The 24,262-nt window shown below is 34.9% G+C and overlaps 4 protein-coding genes across 6 annotated transcripts; 3 read left to right on the top strand and 1 right to left on the bottom strand.

Moving 5' to 3' along the window:
- The first annotated feature begins 2,585 nt into the window (after positions 1 to 2,585).
- On the top strand, positions 2,586 to 6,056 carry geko. 2 transcript variants are annotated; one of them, XM_015984904.2, is made up of 4 exons: positions 2,586 to 2,788; positions 2,857 to 3,087; positions 3,392 to 3,527; positions 3,854 to 6,056. In XM_015984904.2, the coding sequence occupies exons 2-4, from the start codon at positions 2,865 to 2,867 to the stop codon at positions 4,023 to 4,025; spliced, it is 531 nt and encodes a 176-aa protein (XP_015840390.1). In that variant the 5' UTR covers positions 2,586 to 2,788; positions 2,857 to 2,864; the 3' UTR covers positions 4,026 to 6,056. The 2 variants fall into 2 exon arrangements, with proteins under 2 accessions (XP_015840390.1, XP_001808377.1); XM_001808325.4 differs by lacking the exon at positions 2,586 to 2,788 and having other exon boundaries at positions 2,797 to 3,087.
- A 600-nt stretch (positions 6,057 to 6,656) lies between these two features.
- LOC103313343 (uncharacterized protein) lies at positions 6,657 to 8,341 on the top strand. The gene is made up of 3 exons (XM_008196395.3): positions 6,657 to 6,970; positions 7,480 to 7,681; positions 8,202 to 8,341. Exons 1-3 carry the CDS (start codon positions 6,775 to 6,777, stop codon positions 8,326 to 8,328), a joined length of 525 nt encoding a protein of 174 aa, XP_008194617.1. The 5' UTR covers positions 6,657 to 6,774; the 3' UTR covers positions 8,329 to 8,341.
- LOC103313314 (uncharacterized protein) lies at positions 8,324 to 10,302 on the top strand. Its single transcript, XM_008196329.3, has 3 exons — positions 8,324 to 9,062; positions 9,112 to 9,471; positions 9,529 to 10,302. The coding sequence occupies exons 1-3, from the start codon at positions 8,965 to 8,967 to the stop codon at positions 10,271 to 10,273; spliced, it is 1,203 nt and encodes a 400-aa protein (XP_008194551.1). The 5' UTR covers positions 8,324 to 8,964; the 3' UTR covers positions 10,274 to 10,302.
- Positions 10,303 to 13,965: 3,663 nt separating this feature from the next.
- Positions 13,966 to 17,428, bottom strand: LOC103313285 (uncharacterized). Of its 2 annotated transcripts, none has more exons than XM_008196266.3 (3): positions 17,151 to 17,428; positions 16,092 to 16,318; positions 13,966 to 15,386 (listed from the first exon to the last, which is right to left on the bottom strand). In XM_008196266.3, the coding sequence occupies exons 1-3, from the start codon at positions 17,263 to 17,265 to the stop codon at positions 15,243 to 15,245; spliced, it is 486 nt and encodes a 161-aa protein (XP_008194488.1). In that variant the 5' UTR covers positions 17,266 to 17,428; the 3' UTR covers positions 13,966 to 15,242. The 2 variants fall into 2 exon arrangements, with proteins under 2 accessions (XP_008194488.1, XP_008194456.1); XM_008196234.3 differs by having other exon boundaries at positions 16,038 to 16,318; positions 17,151 to 17,426.
- Positions 17,429 to 24,262: the final 6,834 nt, after the last annotated feature.

The raw sequence follows: 24,262 nt of genomic DNA, 5'->3' as shown, positions 1-24,262 counted from the left end.
TAATTGTTGGAAAAAACTGCAAATGAAACGCGCTGAATAATTCGAAGCAATTTGTGCGGAGTGACATATTAGGGCATTTTTGTTGCAATGGAGCTCATACCTAGTTGGTAGCTGCGTACGATCGTTCAGTAAATTGCTATTCATGATTGGCATGTATTTGATGATAGACGTATTTGATTAGGGCGGACCTAATGATACGTACAATTTCCTCGCATGCAATGTATATACATTCATATAATGTCACATGAGCCAGATTACTGTATTCACTCCCAGACATGTGGACCCCTAACAAATAGCATTTGATGAGTGGCGATATGTTTTCATTTCTGGTTATAGTCTATGCAAATTTTCATAAAAACGCACAATTTTCTCTTGTTCTATGTTTACTCCGCGGGCACGCCAAAATTATACTATATTACTGCACTTAAAAACCTATTTATAACGCAAGAGCTATAGTTACAGAGCTTACCGCAAATATTTGAACGAATTTCTTTCCAACTTTTTTTACGATTAGCACTGGACCTGGCATAATCAAACAAACACTTCCACCAGTCTATAAATGATTCGGAAACGCTCAGTTACCATAGAGTTAATCAAACATAATTTGCGTAATGACCAACCTGGTCCCAAAGGCGTTGAACACCATGTGTTTCTTAATATAGAATTTCTCACGCTTCAATAATGAGAACATGCAACCTCAAAATTATACCTCAAATTGAATTATAATACTTCGATGATCCGTTATTTATCAGGACAACAGGTTTATAAGACAGCGAATTTCTACCTACTATTGTGATTAAATTTCCATTCAAAATGGCCACATGATAATAATAACCGAAGCTCAAACACGAAAAGGCGTTCAAGTGTATGTGTCGTAAATGAAATACCGTTGAATATTTCATAGATTCATACCTAGCAGCAAATAGGAGGAAGCGGGTGCTTGAATTAGTTCCGTGTAGATTGTACAGATACGTTAATGCTGTTAGTGTGGGCTGTTTTAATCATCAATAAAATCTCATAATGACTGACATTGATCAAATTACCAAAAAAAATCATCGGTTGGTTTTGAGGGTAGGTATTAAGCATTTTGTGTTATTATGTCTGAGAGATCGAATCTAGCCTCAGTGTGAACACCGGCAAATGGTGCAGGTAGCTATATTAGTACTAGTTTCATACAATAAACTGTTTGTATCATTATAAGCACATCATAAACTTGCTGATCACCGATTTACTGATATCAAACAATTTCCAGTGTGACGGATTGGTTTCAACAGAAAATTTCCCAGTGGAATTGCATTCCATTTGGCGCGGCCCGAATTTATCAAAGAGATACATTGATCGGTTGCGTTTAGGCTCGATTAATCTTTTTCACTATTCTATTTATGCGGAATATTTGTAAATGTCATCAGTAATATTATTTCAGGTGCCATTTATCAATTATGTGATTATATCGCTTTTTCATCATTAATTATTGAGATTAAATCTATTTACATGTTTGCGCACAAAGCCAACTGAAAAATCTCTCTCATGTTTCATGCAGTATTAAACTATTTATTGATAATTACTCATCACTGCTAATATATAATTTCAAAAACACATAATGCTTCCATTTTTACAAACCTGTCGCTAAACAAATTGCTGTATTATGGCTACCTGTTTCGCCGCAAGTAATGCTAAATGAAGAAAACATTCCATTCTTACATAAGAAATCAGCGATTTTCACAAGAAAGTTTCAGTGACAGAATCTCACGATTTGGTACCGGGGTCATTAAAAAAAAACATCAATAATAGTATCATATGTCAAGTCTTATTTAACTAATATCGGAAGTACTTTAATTCTATTTCCTGTCATTACTTGTCAAAATCACCCCTTGCTGCCACCACTTGAAATTGTCTTGCCGTAGAAATATTACCTACAATAATAGTAATAAATAACAATGTGATAAGTAGTAACTATATATGTAGTGTTGGATAAATGTTTACTATTCAGTGAAAAGTCAATAATATAGGTATGTACATGAATCAAATTTTTTCATAATAAAATTTTGTTACATGTTATAAAAAAAACCTTTTTCATAACGCCAGTATTCAAGAGTAACGTTTTATACGGGTAAGCTCACTTTTTTATTTGGAACATAATTATCACAACCTGGTTTGTAAATGAATGTAGTCAACGAGAGTTCCCCTCTTCTTTAGCCCTTATAAGGGTCAGCTCAGGTTAGACCAACAGTTCCTCCAAGATCATCCCATGCAGGTGTGAATGAATCATCAAAGGATGCACAGGTGCTAATGACTCATTATCAATTTCTAACTTAGTATAAATTCAAAAATTGTCGGAAAATCAAAGATATAGGGGTCACGTGTAGGTAATATTTTACTCAACTACTGAGGCATTATAAGTGGAATCTAGAATCTAGAATCTATCTAAAATTTAGGTAAAAAATGTATGTAATGAGCTAAGCCATAAATAAAAAGTATATTATTAAGTTGTTTCACTTGTTCGACTTGTTTTAGTTTTCGCGGATGAGTTAACGTTTTCCATTTCTATTAGTAACAAGTAGGTACCAGTAACCGGTAAGAGGCATTTCACTTTCGTTTGTTAGTCGATTGGATGTCTAGAAAGACGGAAATGAATTTAAAACTTTTACGTTATTCATAGAGTGAATATTTAATCTGTGCTAACTCATGGCCATGGTAGTTGTTGCGTTATAATATAATATTTGGGTTTTTACTTTCACTATCAACAACCGCTACCTATTGTAGGAGCGGGGTAACCTGAAATTGCAAGGTAAGCGAGAGTATCTCCACTTCAGTCTCACAATGCTTTATTAAAGCATTGTTTGTCCCTTTAATTAGTTAGCAACATGGTAACTGCTGGAAAAATTGTGATACGGATTGTGTTTGTGGTCTGTGTTGTATTAGTGCTTATCACCGACTATTCGGGACTTATACACAAATTAATCGGAGGAAATAGGACTGATGAAGCTGGAAAAGTGCCACCGAGACCCAAAAATCCCGGATATGGAGATCCAAAGACTGACATCGATATTGACGCAGACATCGAAGACGATTCAATCAAACATTTAGGTAAAATTTTAAACAAAATACGGCTTTTACAGACTCCAACACTTTATTTTTTCAAAAGAACACACTAACTTTGTAACTTGTCTACCTTGAAATCTTTGACATCTTGCCTTGAACATGGTGGCACGCCAAATCCTTTTACTCAACATTTTCACATTCCCCTTATCATTATCAACCTTACTAACTAACGTTAGTCATTAAAAACATATTAGTTACTGAAACTAATTAAAAAAACATCAATCTTTTGATTCAAAATAAATATTAATAACAAGTTTATATACATATAGAAAAATGACTTAATTTTTAGGTACAACATCCCTAAAATCTGAACTTTTGCAAACAATAAAGAATGCATGTTTGCCGAAACTGATCTGTGAACTAAACGCAACGCCGCAAAAAGATAAGCTGACCGAGTCCGAAAAGTCCTTGCTAACTCTTCTTAGGTAAGAACCATTTGATGACATTATGTTCTACCTATACCTACTGAAAGCTATTACGGAAGCGCACATAACATTCACTTTCACTCTGTTGTAATAATAAACTTCGGTAATATAATTGCCGATTTCGCCATCACCGTTGTCCCAGACTTTAACCTCATACCGTGTCGCCCTTCATTTGTGTACATACAAAGTTTCCCAAAAGTCAAACACAAATAACCAACATCTAGTCAGGCTATACGTGAGTGACTACTTAGGCTAAACTAAACTAATTTGCAACGCGCGTGCGGTTAACAAATTCTCAAATTGTATAATAAACTTTTCTGTTTTAGGGACACGTCGATAAGTACAACCGCTGAGCTGACATCGAAATATCATTTCGCCGCACATATGGGTCAGCTAATTGCCGGAGTTGAGGGTAATGGCTGCCATAATTTTTACCCGACGTGTCCTTTTCCGGGTCTTCAAGTACTCCAAATGATGAAAAAAGTCAGGATGCGGTAGAGAGAATTTTATCGGATGACATTTCGCTTGATTTCGTTCTCCTAATTGAACGCAGAGCTCGGTCTATTTCAAGCTTTCACAAAAAAAACATCACAGACATTTCACTCGGCCTTTACGAAACGAAATTAATTCATTTCATGAGTATGAATGGGATGATCTTTAATTTAAGGCGTCACGTGTTACCTACCATCAAAGTTATACAAACTAACACGTGTTTTTTAGCTTTGGTGAAACAATAAAATGACAATTATTTATATGTATGTAAATGATTATTTTCTTAGGTATATATATATTATCCTTGCTCTAGTAAATTTGATAGATATATACGAAATTTTATATTGAAACTAGTCTATAAATAGTAAATGATGTATTTTTAGTTAGTAGGTATAAGATGATAGATAGTTTTCTAACCTAAATTGTCTGTTTCGCAAAATGGGCAATGTGATATTAGTGCTGGGCAAATTGCAAATATTTGAATAAATTTAATACTTTAGATGTTATCGAAATTAGTCTTTACACAACTTTCCCGTTTTGTAGTAGGTGGGTAGGTACATGTATATTATACATTCTATTATAATATAAAAATAATGAAACAAGAATATAAGTGCCAAAGTATGCAAACTTATAATATGCTTTTCTTGGAAAAATGATTTGTAAACTTTAAGGCATCTTGATTGTATTATATTAGATTTTTTATATCCGAACAGTAGTTAAAAAGACTTGAAAATAAAAATACCTCATGTATGATGTAACTCATTTTATATAAACACATACGATTTGTAGGTATTTAATTTTACAATTATTGTTGTTAAGACTGTTTTTCCTGTTAAAGACATGTATGTATTATGTATTATGTACTTGTAGTTAGGAGCTAAACTATATAGTTTATTTTTATATTGTGATATTTTTTGTTTTAGTTTGTTTTTCTATTATTGTAATGAATATAATGCATTATAACAATGTACTTCTGAATACATAATAATTTACTTTTGAAAGTGTTTTAAATAAGGTTGTGGATGTAATTGATCAACAATTCATAAATAGTAGGTACCTATTTTAAAAACTGGAATTCTAAGTAATGATATAAATATAGTATTTGTCTAAAATATACAGTGACATATAATGGAACGTCAACTCTTTGAAAAATTATTACAAAAACAAAAAAAAAACGGAGGTATAAAATTTGCATGTTGGTCGTAAATAAAAGCCATAACCATTAAGTTGTAAAGCAATTTCAAAACATCTCTATCCAGTCAACTAACTCACCAGTAGTTACATGATGATTAATGTTTAGGCCCTTTTAACGACCATAATTAAAAAAATAATATCGATGCAGTTTTATTACCTCTATTATTTGTTAATTGATGACAAATCAAACAGATTCATAAAGTTTCAAATAAACGTTGCATTAAACACAGAATCCAGTTAATAATTTAACCACAAGTCATTCTTTTAAAATTCGAGTTACGTAGGCTATAAAATTTGGTATTTTAAATAGTGTTGACCTTTTGAAAGCCGCCCCTTTGTAGCGTAATTAAAATTCAGATATACATCGGCTTGAAGACAACATTTCTTATTTTATAGGGTTGTGGAAGCACGTAGAGCTTTGGATAATTTGTGTTGAGTTTGAAATTAACAGTAAAGGGTTGTGAAGTACTTTATCTAAGAATAAACTGTCTAATCGTATTTAATTCGCAATCGTAGTGTCGAATCGTGTTTGAACCTCATTATGTATGCGCGTTTTAGCGGCCTTTGTTGCAGAATCAAGTTTAGTCAGGACATAAAATTCTTTCTTTAGGTATGTACACGTTGCTACGAACGCCTCTTGACACACGGACAATTTAACTTTCGTCTTTATACAAATTACTAGACGTAAGGATATATTTCTTTCTCGAAATAACTACTGTTAGCACGTGAAAGAATAAAATGCATCCAAACCTAAGTATATGGGCTCAAATACTAGGGTAGTTTATAAATAACGTAATGAATTATGTCTGAAATATGCCTTACGGTTTATTGCAGTCAACGTAACTTGTAAATGCTTTTATAGCCTTTACTCCTTGTTTAGAAACATAAACATTGTACTTTTTGTTTCCTAAGTACACCTTATCGTCATGATGAGAATTCTTCAATAGTTATTTTTTCTTATTGTATTTCCTCTATGCGCAATGTTCTCTCTAAAAGGGTTCATTTTTATAGTCAAAACTTTACAACTGTGTTTATCTCCATAATTAGGCTGTCAATACTTTTGTACTCAATTTATGCAACCTATAACAAGAGGTTTTTGTTTCCTCCTCATAAACTCTCTACTTTATATTAATTCAACTTAGTTAATGTTAATACGTGGGCTTATTATATTGCCAATAAGTATACCATCCTAATAGAATTCTGTCGCAATATACCAAAATAATTAAAATTTGTTGTCACGCAACACAAATTTGAAATTTTACTTCTTTCCTTGCACAATTCGTATATCTGGTTGCCAGTAGCTAGGTCATGTTAAAACAACTTGCGTATGGAACAAAAGCGAAAGCATTGTTTAAAATTCAAATCCCGCGCCAGAAGTCACGTTTCGTTATAGAAATGTATTTTACTTTCGATTTCGAGGACTCTCTTTAGGAATATTAACGGTGTCTACGTGCTAAATGCTGTTAAACTCGAGGAGTGGTGGCCACTTTCACTTATACACCTCTAGTCAGCAGCTGTTTCAAGTCCATTACTAGTTCTGTGTTATTTGGCCACAAACAAGATGAAAACAATACCATTAGTTTTTTTTACGTATGTATCTATTTATATGGCGCTTTTAATATTAGAAGAAGCCACCCCCGTTGCTGCACAAGAACCCTCTATTGAACTACCTGTAGAACTTATCGGATTCCCAGTGATTATAATAGCAGTTAGATTATCTAATTTTGTGAAGAAGCTCGCATATTCACTAAACCCGAGTAAGTACTAATACTGATAATTTTGTTTTGGAGAAAATACACTCGAAATTATAGAAATTTTTGCACCACTGCACAAGTTAACGATTATCATAATTACTTTGTTTATTAGTAATGCTTTCTGCTTTTGTTTTATGACGACATTTTGAAAAATATTTAATGCCAAAAGTCGTCCAGTGCTAGTATTTTAAGTTTTTACCACCCTGTATAGTAACTATTTCTTAAGTAATTAGTTAATTACACATTTTATAAATTTTGTAATTTATGAATTATGATGAGGTAATGTAATCGGATTACAAAAAAGGTAAAACAATTAACCACGTGTATATCATAATCAACGAAATTAAAACAGGTTCATATATAATTATTATTTATGTCTTGTACTTTCCTGCTGAGTATAAATGATACTTTCACGTAATAACTAATAACAGTAATAATAATAACATTACTTTTCTATTATTTTATGGAGAGGCTGTAAAGAAATAACTGTATAAAAAATATTTTTTTCTCAGGAACTTACACAGGTCGTGTTCGAAGAGCAGCAATAGCGTCCTCCGATGAAATGATCGACATGATCGAAGCCGAGAAAAGATTAGTTTTAGAACTCGGCGAAAATGTTTGCATTTACACGAAAGTTTGTTTACATCACGCAGAGAAGGCAAGTAAAGCTAAAGGAAGGCGAGAAATGGTCGTAGATTGGGACGAGATTTTCAGGTAAATAAATAAAAACGGACAAGCAAGGTTTCATTTCATTTGTCGGCGAAAACAATTTCCTTGTTTGCGTTTCTTGATTTTTTTCTTATATCATAAATTACAATAATGAGAAACAGACTAACTATTCAATTGTCGAAAAATTATCTTAATATCAATATTATGCAAATACTGAAGTGGAGAGATGTCCGCGAACAAAAACGAATCTCTCTTTCTCATCGATTTTCTTTGTTCGTTCTCAAACATTAGCGTCATAAATTTTGTTTTAGAGTTACGATAGCGATATTAATGACCATTTTTTTCGTAACGAAGCACATTGCATCTTTAATGAAACTTTTCATTTACCAGACATTAGTCATAATTAAAGTTTAGTAAATAGCATTTATCAATAAGTGTCCTAGTTTTTTTTCTAAGCCGGTACTATGCTAATGGGGCCTTTCATAACACGACTCTTGAGAAATTTTGATATTGCGAATTATCTATTGTAATAAGTGAGCTAATTTTTTATTAATTAACTTTCTAGTAACTACAAATCGACTAAAGAAAAGCAGAAAGAGTTCTACCTGTTGAGCGTATTTCTGGGAGATTTTATTGCTTCGCCACGATTTTGCAATCAGTTAGCCAAAAGGGGGCGTGCTTGTGTTGACTGATGAAGAGATGATGATGATGATGATGATGATGATGATGATGATATATATCATTTCACTGTTGATTATTAATAAGGAAAAAAACCTGTAGTATCACAACTGAACCAAACTCAGTCCATATACAACATTTTATTTAAGGTGTGTAATTTATTCATTGTGGCCTCATTAGAAAATTATACAAAACTTTTTTTTACAAAACATCAATTTTGTTAATAAAATTATTTAAAAAAAGTGAGTATTATTAATACCAACTGAAGCCTTTTTCGTGTCATTTTATCGTAGTCTTCTAATTCTTTATAAAGGATGCATTTTAAATGCACCCTTTTACATATATGTGAAAAAGTATGTAATACACCCTTGCCTCTTACTCTTATTTACGTGAATCTTGAAGTACTAGGGAGGAATGTAGGTCAGGGGTGTATAGACCGTAATTTACCTTCGCCATTTCCTGACCTAATTGCAGAAAATTCTGATTTCATCTCTATAAATAAGAGGGAAAAATCGAATTCAGTTATACGTGGGACTCATATATGGCCAGTCAAAACACCTACAGAACTTTCTTCATGAGTGAAATTTTATAAGTAAGTCAATCCTTGGCGATATTCTCATCAGTAGCGATTCGCAAATGAAAACAGAACAATGATGGTGACCAAAGTACTAGTGCTAGTGACTGTGTTGCAAATACAAACTTGTGTCACAATTAAAAATAATTTTGATAAAACGAGCGAAATACTCTTGTAAGTCTGAAACAAGCTATGGGAATAAAATCGAAAAAATATTTTCTAGCAATTTGACAAATTATGCCATCGAAAGTCGCCAAATTCGCAACCCGTGTCTTTACGAACGAGATCAATCCAAATATTATACTTGTCTCAAAAAATTAAAACTGCGCCAGTATGGCCATATTTCTTTCAACTATCACCCCCAAAAACCCTACTCCAGTTTCGCCCAGTATCAATATCCTTCTCGCCCACACCAAGAACAGCAAAGCGTCATGGATGTGTTGTATACAATTGCAAAAAATGATGCACTTCGTTGCGTCCAAAGATTACTTTGCGAAGTTACTTCAGACACGATATCCAAAAGTCGGCAAGGTTTCGCTTTACCGACTTTTCCATTTAATATTGATATGGGATCAATAATTAGGTGAGTCATTACTTTCTATTGTAGGCGCGGAATTTCCATTTGACATTGTTTTCTCAGATTGTTGGCAACTATAGACATTCCAAGTGGTTCACCGATTCCGGTTTTCGCGAAAGCCGCTCTTTTGGGTTATGTCTCGAAAGGAAATTCAGATTCTTGTTTAGATGCGTACCCTCAGTGCCCACGTGATCCGAACAAACTGGTTCACTATTTGAATAATTATAATGGAGGTTTCTTCAGGTTTTTTAAAGGAGTAGACACGCGACCGAGTCAAGTAATAAATTACCCTCAAAATTTTCCTTTAAGACCCTATCAGAATTCGATTGCACAGGAAAGGATACAGAATAGGCCGACACAACAAGATGTTTCGAATAATTATGTTGGTGGTAGTGACCCGGTTCTCTTTTCTGATAGTGACGCCAGTTTTAATGTGTATAGTAGGTTACCTAAGACCTTATCGTTCCCCACCGACGATGATAATCGTTTTAACGAATTTACATTCAAGAAACCGAAGGAATTACCTTTTTCCATTAGTGAATATTACTCTAATGAATTGGATTTACAAAGGCCTCTACCTAATCATAGGGTAACCCCTATGATATTTCCTGACAGAACAGGAACTGGAGATTTGAGGCTGGATTTGGAGGAATTAAATGAAAATTATAAACAGTCGTATAATCTTCAAAACAACTTCGTAAGCTTCAGACCTGTGGAATCTAATATAGGTTCTTATTATCGAGGACCAGAGGGTGATTCAACCGACGAATTCAATACTAACAAGGCTGTATTTAGTTTCCCCGTTTAATTTATTATTTTATAAAAATGTGTTTTTGAGATTTGTGTTTTTTTTATTTCGAGGAAATGCATTCAGGCATAAGTATGATACCCTTCCTGATTTCCTTAAAATCTGCGAAAAGAACAATGTCATAGCGACGACAAAAACTGCGGTAAGCTCCCATTCTGTTATATGGAAGCTCGGATTTGTATGGTATTAAGGGATAAACGAAAAGAGGGTTCAATTCAACGTGTTGCGATACACTTTGAAGTTCGTCACTGTCAAAGAATCTTTTGTTATCCGTTACTTATTATTACGTTCATTTAAAATCTTTACATCTCTATGCGTGACAATGAATTACAATTTGCTGCTTTTTAATTATAGAAAAACCTTTGAGTTAAAAATTTAATTATTTTCCATCGGCATACTCCTTTTGATGGTTAGATACTGGAGTTATACCAAAGGTGAAGTAATAAAGATTTCTGTGAAAAATTTGCGGTTAGCGGGCCTTGTGTTTTCCCCAGTCTATAATTTTAGTATGATACCCTGCCATGGTGTTAGACGAAAAGTAATTCATGTCAGAATGTTACACCCCCATTGTATTGGGAAAACCCTTGAATTGACAGTTCATTCCACTGATAATTACCATTAATTTCACGCCTTACGCAATTTCATGACGACATGTGGTGCTACTGACACGTTCCGGGTCTCAAGTCGAATAATAAAATAAATACAATTATTATGCAATTGAGTAACTAACTCATTCAGGCATATACAGCACACTGATTAAACTCCAACTTTATTATTTGGCAGCAAAATGTGTCTAAGACAGTAAGACCAGCAATCTCTGATTACAATCAGATTTGTGAGATTAAGTTTGGAACTGTAATCAATTGCTTAGAGTGAAGAGATTACATAGAGTAGTCGCATATCAACTCAATCCGGCACACAATGGATTATGGTCAACACAAATGGAATAAAAACAGACACACGCGTTTCAGCGTCAAGTAACAAGACCCTCGTTTTTCTTTTAACAGAAAAAATACCGCACGTGGCTTTACATCACATGTATTAATGAATAAATACAAATGAACAAATACCACCCTTAACTTTAGCTTAGTTTCAACAAGAAATATTGATATAATTCTGTTCTGTGTGGTACATTGTTATGGTGATGGAAATGTCATATTTTCGAAGAAGAGCCATCAGTAAGGAGGCGTGATATGTCATGATAGGTATAGGCAAAAGACAAGCGAAGGCGAGGTGACGGGTACTCACTGCAAAATAACAGGCACCCTCTTAATGTCTCACACACACACCCACTTGTATGTATACTCCACCGCCTTCTTATTATTCACTTCTCTATTATCAAACTCAGCCATTTAATGTTGTCTTCAAGTCGATTCTCCACAACACTACTTTAACAATTTCAATTTCGCAGAAATGCATTTGAAATTGATACGTTATCAAGTGATATCTTTTTTATTTCGTTTCCCTATATGCTTAAACTTGTCAAACGGTCAGTATTTTTTGTTTTGTTGATGGATTTTTGATGGCAGAATAAATGCTGCAAAGGCGTCAAATCAACGACACAAAAAATCCATATAGAAAATTAATTCAAAGACACCCTACAGAATACGAAAAGAAAATAAAAAGATTAAAAAGATGAGTAACTCCAAATCAAATGATTGTTCTCGCCAACAGACCCTTTTAAGTCACGTGTCAAAAACAGATACAAGATAATGGGGGATTGAGCGGACTGCATGAAACAATCAAGCGTTGTTTGCTTCATGTATTACATTTTTTTATCAAGCTTGTGGGTGATAATGATAATACCTACTGATGATAATTTGCGGCAGGTATTAACTGGAAATGTAACATGATTGACGTAAAAATACTTTGATGTATGTTTAAAACTTCACAACTAGCATTGTTGAATGCTCACCGCTTGTTAGAAACTTTTATCTGACGTTAATAACCTTTGAAAACAGTGTATTATTTGATGCAAAATGCATCAATTTAGGCATTGGGTAAAAGCGTAAGACTCGTCGATGGAAGAATGGTTGGCGAAGCTTCGGTTAACCGTAGCTGTAATTTGAATCATGATGTTGACATTAAGCCCTACAGTAATCCGTCACAGCACAACGCCAAATACTTTTTTAACTTTACAATAGGGGAGGCGAGCGAAGTGAGATAATGTTTCGAATTGACACCGGTTTCAATTCCATTTAGATTATGCGGATCACGGATTTTCATCTCTTGAATCTTAAACCCTGTGACAAAATTAATTCGATATGTAAGCTATACGCAATGTTCACACCACGTCAAATTAAACGCCATTTTGACAGCCCGTATCTGAGCATCATGCGTCACCATCGTTGCACACACTGGAAATTAATATAAATATTTATGATACCTACTTTTATTTGCAAGTTTAAATTTTAACCGAAACTACAGTTTTTTGTAAATAGTGTCCGCTGGTTCAGGCATAATTATTGTTATCTGATGTCTCAGAGATACACATAGGTATCACTCTCAGTGGGTATAGGTATATATATGGAAGGGTTATTTAAGTGTTTGGCTGTTGAAATCTGAGTTGAATGGTTATTATAATTTGAAGTATCTAGAGGAAAACTGTCTGTCTTCGTTGATTGGTGGTTTTGATTGTTCTTCGCCAGTGTGGATTATTTACATACTATCTATCAACCACAGTAACCCAAAGGGTTATCACACTTGTCAGAAATAATTAGATGATGGAAATGGGCACTTTGTATCAGTCATCCACACACTATTTGCTGATTAATTATCGTCACTGTTATGATGACACTATACTATTGTTCTCCATGAAACCTTTTGCATATATGTAAAATAGCAGCCGAATTCGAAGATTGTGCTTTAATTGTGTTTAACAAGTAGGAGAAACAGAAGTGATAAACAAATTTTAGGAAGATAATGACTTGTATAATGAGCTCTTTGGTGTGTCATTATGTCATTAATTCTATTCTATTCTGAGAGATTTACGACTCTACGGTTCACTATATATTATTTGAGAAAAAATATCAAATTTGCCTGCCTGACTCGAGTTGCAACATCAGTCACGTAAAATATACCGGCGTCAAGCCGTCTGGGATCCAAGGTCAGGTCCTCTAACCGAACTAAATCTATCGCGCTGGAGTAACTCTTCAAAAACGAATTTAAAACTACGGACAACTGAACCAACCTTCCAAAATTCTAATCCCTAGTAATTTATTTATATTACTTTTCTTTGTTGTTTCATATGAGTTGATATGATTTACCATTGGTTTTCAGTTGAAAGATTTAAATTTATCCAAAAAGCACTTTGTTTATTTCGAGCTGTTACTTCCAAATATTCCCTTGTAGCCAATAAATGAAATTTCGTTTAAGTTGTGGAAATTTTCAAGAACAACCGACATATGTGATAGAGACAAGTGAATGAATAGGAGCAATAATAAGATGCAATGTGTATCACGTTACAGCCAATTACATTCAGGAATAGATTTGGGACTAATCGTCAATCATCTCAAGTGTCTGGTGGAACTTTCAAGGGTAAAAAAAATAAGCGCTTGTGGAACACGTGTCAGCTGCTTGATTTTTGTGTTTATTTTGAAAGAAATTAACACTATTACTGAAAGCAAATTTATGATGTGTTCATTTATTATTTTTTGGTGGATTATACATGTTAAAAATGAAAACAAGGGTAATCGACTTTCAATATTTATATTTATTTCAAATCAACTATATAAAAGTGAAAAAGTTACAAGTGAAAGACCATCGGGAGTAGATGTGAGTATGGCATATAATAGACTGGCTGCTAAAATTCGCGGCAACATATACTCTTTCCATACTTCACAAAAAATATAATATTATATAGCTATATGTTTATAAACATGTATAAAACTTATGACATTTATTTGAAATAAAAAATATAATACATAAGCAATTCTAACTGAATTGGTTTATTGGTCTGCCGAGGGCTTTTAATATCACACAAGGGCCTCGGTGGCCGGCTTGGTCCAGCTCAGATCAGGTAATTTACAAGGCGAACATAATAAACAAGACAATTAAGAACATATGGCATTATCAGTTCATAAAAAAAACAACTAAACAATAACACACTAACCCTAAAAATTTACGAAATTAATAATGAGAAACCTAGTCAACACTTAAATAAACTACTATACTGACTAGGGAATAATAACTACGAACAAAAACATTTTGACAAAAATGTATTCGGAGATCAATTAACAGGATTGAAGTGCTGTAAAGCACAAAACTGCCTCTTCGGCAAATCACAGAGACGCTTTGAAGAGCCATCTAGAGCGCGCAACATACTAAATCTACTTACTACTAAGCTAAACTAGTTACAATTGCTTTAAATTCATTTAAAAATATCAGTATTTATGTATGTATGTACACGAACTCCTATATAATATAGTATATAAAAAAGTAAAAAAAGCTGTAGCTGGCCGGTGTTGAAGAATAGCCGGCCTCCGCCGCGAATATTTACAATTCAGGTGCGGGCTGATCGGCACTTTGGATCGGCACGTGTCCACCTTTCGCCGCACCGGGCTATTCTAACTACGGAGATCATTTGAAAACCTTAGGGCAGCCGACTGCATCAGAACCAGACCTGACCAGACTGCTGCAGTGCTGCACCACACTTAACTTACTACAGTACAGTCAGACTCATGGTAGCGAAAGCGAACAAAGGGACGACGTCCCGCCCACCTGCTTAGCTCAGGCCTTTTGGCACCATTCAATCTTTGGCTATACTGAATCCAACTTTAGAATCTTTATGCATATGTACACATTAATTTACAAATTATTCTCTTCTCAAATCAAATACCATATAAAAAATTCCTGAGAGTACGCTTTCGTTTCGTACTAAATGAGATCAATTCTTTGATTTGTTTTGCTCCTCTTTGGACAACACACATAACACAGGCAGTGCGCAAATGACCTACGTATATCTCTTAACCTACATAGAATAACTAATTTGGAATAGGTGGAGTCCCACTACACATATCAATGGTACTGCTTTCCAAAACGTCCTTACTCGGGGCACCAAACGCGATAACAAACTTTCTTCGACAAATCCTTCTTTTTCTTCTTCCACTCCCTCCTGAAAAAAAAAACAATATTTTACTTTAACAATGCCACGAACATAGAAATTTATTTATGTTTTAACTATTACTAAAAAGGGATATTTCAAGGTCAAGGTATACTAATGACAATAATAGCCAACAATTAACGACTTTATAAAAACTACAATACAAAGACGTAGGAACTTATTTCGCAATTAAAGTCATTTGACTCGAGGCCCTGTTTCGTGTTACCCAGAAATTAAAGGGTATGTAACTACGACTTGTAGTAACCTTATGCAAATATGTAATGTTGGTTGCATATTACTATGCAGTAACTCAAATCCAACGATTACGTAAAGTGAAAGGGTTTGCCTTATATTTTTGCATTATGTATTGTTTGATTTTTTTAATGAGACGACACTGCAATAATCAATTTATGTAATTTATATTGTAGCGGGGGGTTAATTATTATTATTAATTAGTTGAATTAGTTGAAAGACATATTATAGTCAAGTCGTGTAAAAGAATAATATCATAGTGATAGGTATAAGAGAATTAATCTCAAGTCTTAAAAACGCATATCTCGAGATTATCTCTAGATGAAATAAAACAAAATTAAAATGTGTTGGGTGAGTGCAGAAATGTTAAATTTGGTTTTGGTAGGGTGTCCGAATCTGCCACACACCCACCTTAAATATCGCGGACGTTTCGTCGTCGTCAATCTTTCGAAGTATGAGACCAACCTGACTGCAGTCTTTAGTCGCACAGTCTTCGTGAAGTGAAATTTTGCAGTCGTCACAACAGGATTCAAAATTCGATCTCCTCTGTATCCTGGATAAGGTTGGCGTGAAGTGGCTTAGACTCTGTCGAAGTAATAAGAGCGTCTGTTTGAGCTGATTATCGTATTCGGAAGAACGCGATCTTCGCTGGAGTTCTTCGGCAAGAAGTCTCACCAGTTCCTCCATACACTCTGCAACAAATACCAAATCAAAATCACGACTTGTTGAGACCGCTAATTGCCGTTCTGCACAAGTGAACAAGCCCGAGGTATTTGGCGCGTACGCGACCATATTGCTTGCTGCACACAGCTGTTTGCTACTACGTAGGTATCGATTGCATACACGTTGCGAATTGCAAGGCCACTCGTAAAAGGTTTATTTCACAATATTTATTTACTTCAGCATAATCACTCAAACAAAGCCGCTTTACGACTCGCACGCCCGAGCAAAAAACCAGGAACGACATGCTAATCTATATTATAGCTAAACTATTAACCGACAATTAGACATTACAGCACGTTTTGCTACCGCGATTTTAATTATTATTAACTACAACATATTGGAAATGAACTGAACTCTCCTTACCGTCGAACACGCACTATTGTCACACTAAACTCATCACTTCACGGTCTTATTAATGCTATATCCATAAAGTGAAGAGGAATAAGAACGCGGCGCGAAACCCGCGCTGTTGCGATTTATATCTATGCGGAAAAATTAACGGGATTTCGTCGAGTTTCAACATTTAGGGATATTGGGAAAGAGAAGCTGAGAAGCTAAAAGCTAAACGAGCAATCGACTCACGGCCGACCCTGAACTTAAACGAAGACGAAGACGAAGACGAAGACGACACGGCTCCGAGCAACAGGTCCACAACTCTTTCGTACCCTATCTCCAAGTCCTCGCACTGGCTTATACTACCGCCACCGCCGCCGCAACACTAAATTTCCAAATTTCCGTCACAGTCACCACCGATTCCCAAACGCGTCCCACGCAAAATCAATCCTACCAACTTTAACTTACCTTGGAGCTCGCGATTCTCTTCGTTCCTTTGAAGGCGAGTCTGCGACAAAATAAAAATCACTGCTACGATAAGATTGTTTATTTCGTCCTCCGGGAGGACGAAGGGAACCGCCATTGTGAGAAATCCTTGTGGTAGCGTCGTCGTCGTCGTCGATAACAAAATTACGTAACACAAAACACAACAAGTGAACACGAGGCGATGTGCGCCTGAATTGAGGAAACACACCCGAACCGCTCCACACTTCAGCGTCGACTGGTGCTTAGGTGCTTGCCTAGGCGACACAAAGCTATCAGATGATAGACTGCCAGCAGTTCCACCGTCACATTTTGCCCGCGACACGGGAACTTACCCCCAAAATACACGGCTATAGAACACAAAACTGAAACCCACTCGACGACCAATAGACGAACGACATAGGCGTGTCTACCAAAAACGCTGCTTAATATTGGTCAAGTATTAAGTTGTACTGGCTACACTCAAACCTGAATACACCAAAAATACAATAATAGCTTGCCGAAATGAGTGTCAAGCAAAGATTGCGAATACACATCTGACCCCCACTCCAAACGAGTGATGCACATATTTTTAAAAAGCCTGACCGGGTGACGACGTGATTTAACGGTATTAAATTAATTTTTCTCTCGATTTTGCTCGCACATGAGGCGACTTGTAACTTTGAAATTTATGCCGAAACTGGGAAATATGGGACTTTGTTCTCACGTGTTTACAAAATCTCCACGTGCACCTTGACAATTGAACTGTAAACAATACATCATCTTTCACTCTCACTATTTATGGGAAATAACTGTACTCCAACTACCTCTTGACTTTTAGTTTTTTTATTTATCTACGACTTGACTTGTTAAGGTAAAATTTTATAAATCGATACGACTCTGTTTCTTCTGCTGGATAATGGTTACGTCAACAAAGAACGGATCACTGGTTTATGATTATCCGCACCAATGGAGATTGGCTACCTCTTTTAATAAACTATAATGTTCACGAACTTACCAACTTATTTCTACACATATACATACCTAAATATTTATTAAAACCAACAATCTGACCTTAACCCCATAATTACAAGACATGGAAAAATTAGTGACTGAATGCCCAATAACACTGATACAGTCATAACTCATAACAATTTCGTTTACGCAAATTTTCGAAAATATAAGCTATTACGACCATGGTCAACTTTTGTAAGCGACCTCATAGCTATATTTTGTTTTTTTTTACAGACAAAAAAACTCATATCTACATAAAAATATCTGACATCAGTATTCACTTCTCACTTACACAAACAATAATTAGAAGTGGCGTTTGTGCAAAAGCAAAAATATTGTATTACGTATAGGTGTATTCATAACGGTATTACCAAGATTGTAATTTGTACTAGATTCCTTTTTTGATCCCCAAATTAGCCATTTGATTGTTTCTATAGGTATATTCAGTAGTAGTGGCGATAAACGAAATATCTTTAACAACAGAAACAGACAATAAAAAACGGAAAAAATACAAAAGAAAAATTATACAAGTTGTACCTGGTTTTGTTTAATTCAGAAATAGAAGGGTTTAGACGAGTTTTTGCTCATTATTGAATCATAAATTACTTTTATAAATAAGGAAAGAAATTGATTTATGTTTTAGAAGGTGCATAAATAATTAAGCACTCGGAAACGGATGAACTTGAACTATAGGTTTAGGAAAAGTAGATAATAGAGCATTGTTTACAACGTCACAACCCTAAACTGTGTCAACAACAATACGCGTAATCAACAAAATACCACTTGAATATTCTCAAATATTGCAAAATATCATTTTGCACCTGAAGCTGCAGAGACCTCAATATTGAAAATCTACGTCGTAGTTCGAAGTCGATGTTTATCATTAAAGATCTTCATTATCGATGCTGGAAAATCAAGTTTTTAGCAGTGTGAACAAAATAAATAAGAACAATTTTGATAAACGGCACTCTTAATTGATATTCAAGTGGCACACGCCTCGAGGATTTGTTTTGTTTATATCGTCCTAATCGATTTCTAGTGGTTTAAGACAGGTTCTAACCTGTCTTAATCCTATTTTTTTTTTCTCTTAATTTGAGATGCAGGTGTCCACTCCGCTGTGGTGCCGTTTTTTACCTCTCCAGTTTCGTCTTCAGCAGCGAAAAGTAAAACGTAGTATTGCTGATAGTGATAACAGTATCGACCTCTTAATTCGAAGGCCGGTAATCAAATTCCGGTTATCTAAACTGACTGATGTCTCTAAGCCATTTTTATCACCAAAGGGGTAACCGATGAATTGCAGATAGGTAGGTGTAACAAAAGATGCGATTTTCGGTAACGGCCTTGATTTTGGTTCAATGACTCGTCCACTTCCAGCTCTTTTCGATGATTTTATTTTTTGCAAAAATGCACTCTTGCATGGAAATTGATGTTTTGTTCCAAGATGTACTCCTGTCTAATTTTGGGTTAATGCCTGGAAAGGCACTTTTGATGTAGGTATAACACGTAACCTTGAACGCAACAGACAGATTGGAGAAACCAGTGTGTATTAATAATCTCTAATTAAAATAACAACCGGACAAATTGTACGTTTTAAATTATGTCAATGTTATCACATAATAAATAATGATAAAGATGCCCCAAGTAATGTATTTGATATTGTACATTAAGATTCCGCTCATTTGTGAAATCTCAGTTTATTGACCTTATTTATGCGATGATTCAAACTTTTCTGAATACTGATTTTTCTAGCAAATATCTTAAAAATAAATCACCCCATATACCTAGTTTGTACCTCAAGGTAATACACATATGTCATCATTTCTCTTGTTTGGCAATTTATCTTCGGTTTTTACTTTTATCACTTATCACTATTTTTATCATTTTTGTATTGTCAATAAACAGAAAGCACCAATGAAATTTTTGAATCAGAGACAGCATCAACAATAGGTAACAAAGCTGTGTTATTTGTTTGCGTTCCAATCTGGTAGGTAATGTAAAAATTCAGCAAATATAGATTTGTCCTAGTTACATAAATATACATAAATAGTTTCCTCTAATATGTATTTCTAACCAAGATGCAGCTTTTAAATGTCAAGGTCAGTGTTATTCGCTTTGTTATGTAGATACAAAGAAAGTTGGAACATATAACAATGATACAGAAACTATCACTGACCACAAATGACCTATCAGAAAAAAACACATGGACACAAACTTAAATATCGTAGTAATTGTGCTATGCGATAAGACAAGGTGAAATTTAAAGAAGATCAGTTCTTTGTTTGCCACGTGGCAACGGTTTTGATGAAATATTTAGGTGTCGTGTGATCGCATGTCGTGTCGGGTCATTTTATGTGTTCGTCAATAAATTAAGATTTTTGTAGTAGAGCCGTGATGAGTAGAGTTGTGTGGCAGCCATCCAAACAGTTGACAATATCTTTGTATGTCTAGCGTTAAAATTGCGCAACATTCGGTTTTAAAACGTCATAATACAGTTTATATTGTCCTTTGTTCTCGGGGAAATGCAACAACATTGACCAGATCTAGACCAAGGACGTGATAATGGCATTGACGGAAATTTCTTTGTTACACACTTCCTAATTAATAATTTCGTGTAATTTTGATCGATTCCGTGGAAAGTTTGCAAATAAATGTTTAAAGCGCAAGTCATCGGCCTCATATTTGTGAAAAGAAAAATGAAGATATAATTTAACGGAACTTGGAAGAAAGTACAAGTAACTATGCATTACAAAACACCTGAATCACCTTAGTGATTCACATCTCTTTTATCCCCATCGGGTTCAAATAAAATTAAAATGTATGCTTTACCTGTAAACCACTTCAATATTATTAATGTGACCGACCCAAATAAATAGGTCGTTAACCCTCGATTTTCTCTTACTTATTAAAAGCTTCATCTAATCTGCTTACTTGTTTAAAAGGTTAGTTCTTTCAACCTTACAGCACATCGAAATCAGTGCCACTCTTCGCGTTGATACCCGTTCCTCTATATTCGTAGATATGTATCACGATAATGTAAATACCGAGAATATTTTACGTTTAGTTAAAATTTTTAATTTGTCGAAGGTGTGCCACGTTAAATGAAAATTTGCAACAATATTTCAAGTTAATTCCTGAATGTGGTACATGATTAATTAAACATGAGGGGTCGAGGTTTTAGATAAGTGCATATTATCCACCCAAACAAGTTTGCATGTTTCGAAATTTAAATTAGAAAAATGGAGAGAATAACCTGTTAATATTTCCCACATGCACATGTTGCTATATGATAAAATCAACTTTTCGACAGTAGTACTCGTTCCTCTCTAGTCAATCATTAAACTGCCCTTTATCCGGATAATGTTTTTGTAGAGGAGAGCAGGTACAAACTGAGACAACCAATTTACATTTAAGTCCGAGAATTTTGGTCCCTTTTCTTGAAATTGGTTTAGGCTTGTCGTAGAAACTCCAGATGTTCCTCTCCTGTAAAAACATCGTATTTGGGACTGTTCACAATGACGTATACGTATATTTTATCTATTTCTAGTGGTTTGTTCACACATTCCCCCTTCCAGATATAATTATGTGATAGGCAGTAGCGACAAAATGACGTTTTTAAAATATAGACGATCGACTTTTTTGATAATTTTAATAAAACGCAGCTCGAAAATTATTATGGCTGATGGGAGATTGGAGAAGAGATTACTCAAATTTATTACTGTTTGAAACGGTATTCGAGAAGTCTCCGATTGCAAATATATGGAAGTTGGTTCAGTGACTCATTAGAAGCCACTACCTTTTTCTTTCTGCATTATGTTTTGGACAAAATGAGCGTTAGAAGGTGGCCGTTGGCCTTGACCAGTTACTTGACTCATTTAACGTCTGTGGTGCGCTCACCGTCTGAAGCTAGTCTGTGAGCAAAGGTGAGTGAGTCACCGTCACCCCGACAGAACCAGGTAGCGAGGAACCGCACGGTACCGATTGACCGATTCCACACCAACTCAAGATTCGAACAGTCGATTGTCGCGACAGACCCTCAGGCTAGATCCTTTTAGAATTTAGACCCTATCGTACAATAGACATGCACTGCACCTAACATGTTTCAGTCGTTCAGAACAAACACCTGTTCCACCATAAATCACTCAGTTGTTTGACAACGCTGCAAATTTCGATACACTTTTCTACCAAATAGTACGCAAAACCAAAAATGACTCATCAGGGCGGTATAGTATTGTCAACAGCCGAGTGATGTCACTTTTCAATGGTACTACGTATACCTACCTATCTGGCGCCGGAAACGTAAAGCAAAGGTATTAATCATCTTTAAACTCCGAGCCAATAGCAACAATTTATATTTCTTAAAATTTAATATAAGTACAACTGGAAAACTACAAAAAATGAATCAATCATAGCCCAAATAAGAAGAGAGCAAAACAAATAGTAATTAATTATTAATTATCAACTGAGCTCGACGATTGCTTGCAACTTTCTTGCTGTTATTACTATAACTTGTCTTGATTTACTTTTGCTTCTGGATTATGTATTAACTTCTATTTTGTTTCTGTTACTAATTAAAACATGTATGTATTTTGCTGGTTAATGATAATGATATTGCACTTGCTAGTCCGCATCCTCAAAATATTTTTTCGGCTAAAAAAATTAATAGCCCCCACAATTGCATGTCGGTACTAATTTATTAAACTTCATAATTAGAGACATAATTCAAAAAAATAATAGCTTTATCTAATTGTGTTAGGCTAATTGAACAAAAAACATAGACAAACTGTGACGTCTGAGTGAAAAGGTGGAAAAATACTATTAAAAGTCATAAACAATTTCAATGACATGAGAAAGGGTAACAATAAAAAATAAAAAGTTCAGTTGCGGGTCACTGAAGAAAGTTCATACTGTAGTCATAACGAATTGATTTGATTGTTTCAAACCGACGGAGATAAAGTAGCGGAGAAAGAGTGTGTTTTAAAGTATGTAATGTTTTAATATTTATGTCAACTGTCAATGTCAAAATAAAAATAAGTTTATATCTAATGATATGAATTTAACTTTATTAATATCGTTTAGAAACTACTTATGGTACATTAGTGGTATATTTATGGAGCAGTGAAAAAAAGATGTTTTTTTGTCGTTGAAGAGACTGCTTGACATCAACGTCAGTGTAGGTAGTGAGGGGTCTTTGGTTCTAGCTGTTATAAAATTCATAAATTTAAGTTGGTAGTTGATTTTGACAAATCGACAAAGGCATCAGGGATATTCCGCATCATTATCATTTAGGGTGCTCGACGGCCTAAGACAAATGATATTATAGATGCATTAGGTGGTTGCGGGCGAATGTTGACCGGATAAGTGTATGTGTAGTATAGAAAAGTAACAAACTATGATAAATGGAGATAGTTAACGAATCGGAAAAAGTCTGCGAAACATCAACAAGGTTTTCCCCCTTGAATATCGGGAGTGATCTTGAATAATTTTTAAATGGTAGATTTCATTAACACGAAGATGGTGAACGGTTCCAGATGCAAGTGACTTTCAATTTAGTACCTGAACGATCAAGAAAAAGCCATCAAGCACCAGTGATCGATACCTTTGGCTGCAGGTCTGCTAATTAAGGTGTAGGCAGTGTGATTAATGCGATTACCCATGCACTGCTGCAAGAGGCGGTTATGAAGGTGACATGCGAGGAATTTTTCTTAAACGAAACAATCTCGACTATAATTCCAATTAAGATTTAATGAGAAGCATTGAGAGGAAGAAGAACAAGTCGCACGTGCCCGGTAGTCGCCGTTTTGACACCCAATCTGCATGCAATCATCGAGCCGCTTACGCGATCTCCATCATTAATGGGGGGTTAGATGTCTGCTGAAGCGAATTTAAGCCTATTCGCTATCGGTAATTAGCAAAAAGATGAAGGATTGTGTGAATCGGTTAATTGGAAATTGTTCTATGGCATTCAACTCTCCGGATCAGTGTACACATTTACGTTAAAAAAAAAACTTTCAAATCAATCTCTCATAATTGGGCGCTGTGAATCCTTGCGGAAGGGATCTCTCACAGGGTCGCATCGGGTATTAGCAGACGTTTAAATATGCGTT

This window comes from Tribolium castaneum, chromosome 10, assembly GCF_031307605.1.
Source record: "Tribolium castaneum strain GA2 chromosome 10, icTriCast1.1, whole genome shotgun sequence".
NCBI lineage: Eukaryota > Metazoa > Arthropoda > Insecta > Coleoptera > Tenebrionidae > Tribolium > Tribolium castaneum.
The sequence above is the reverse complement of the archived record's forward strand: the minus strand, read 5'-3'. Positions and strand labels throughout refer to the sequence as shown.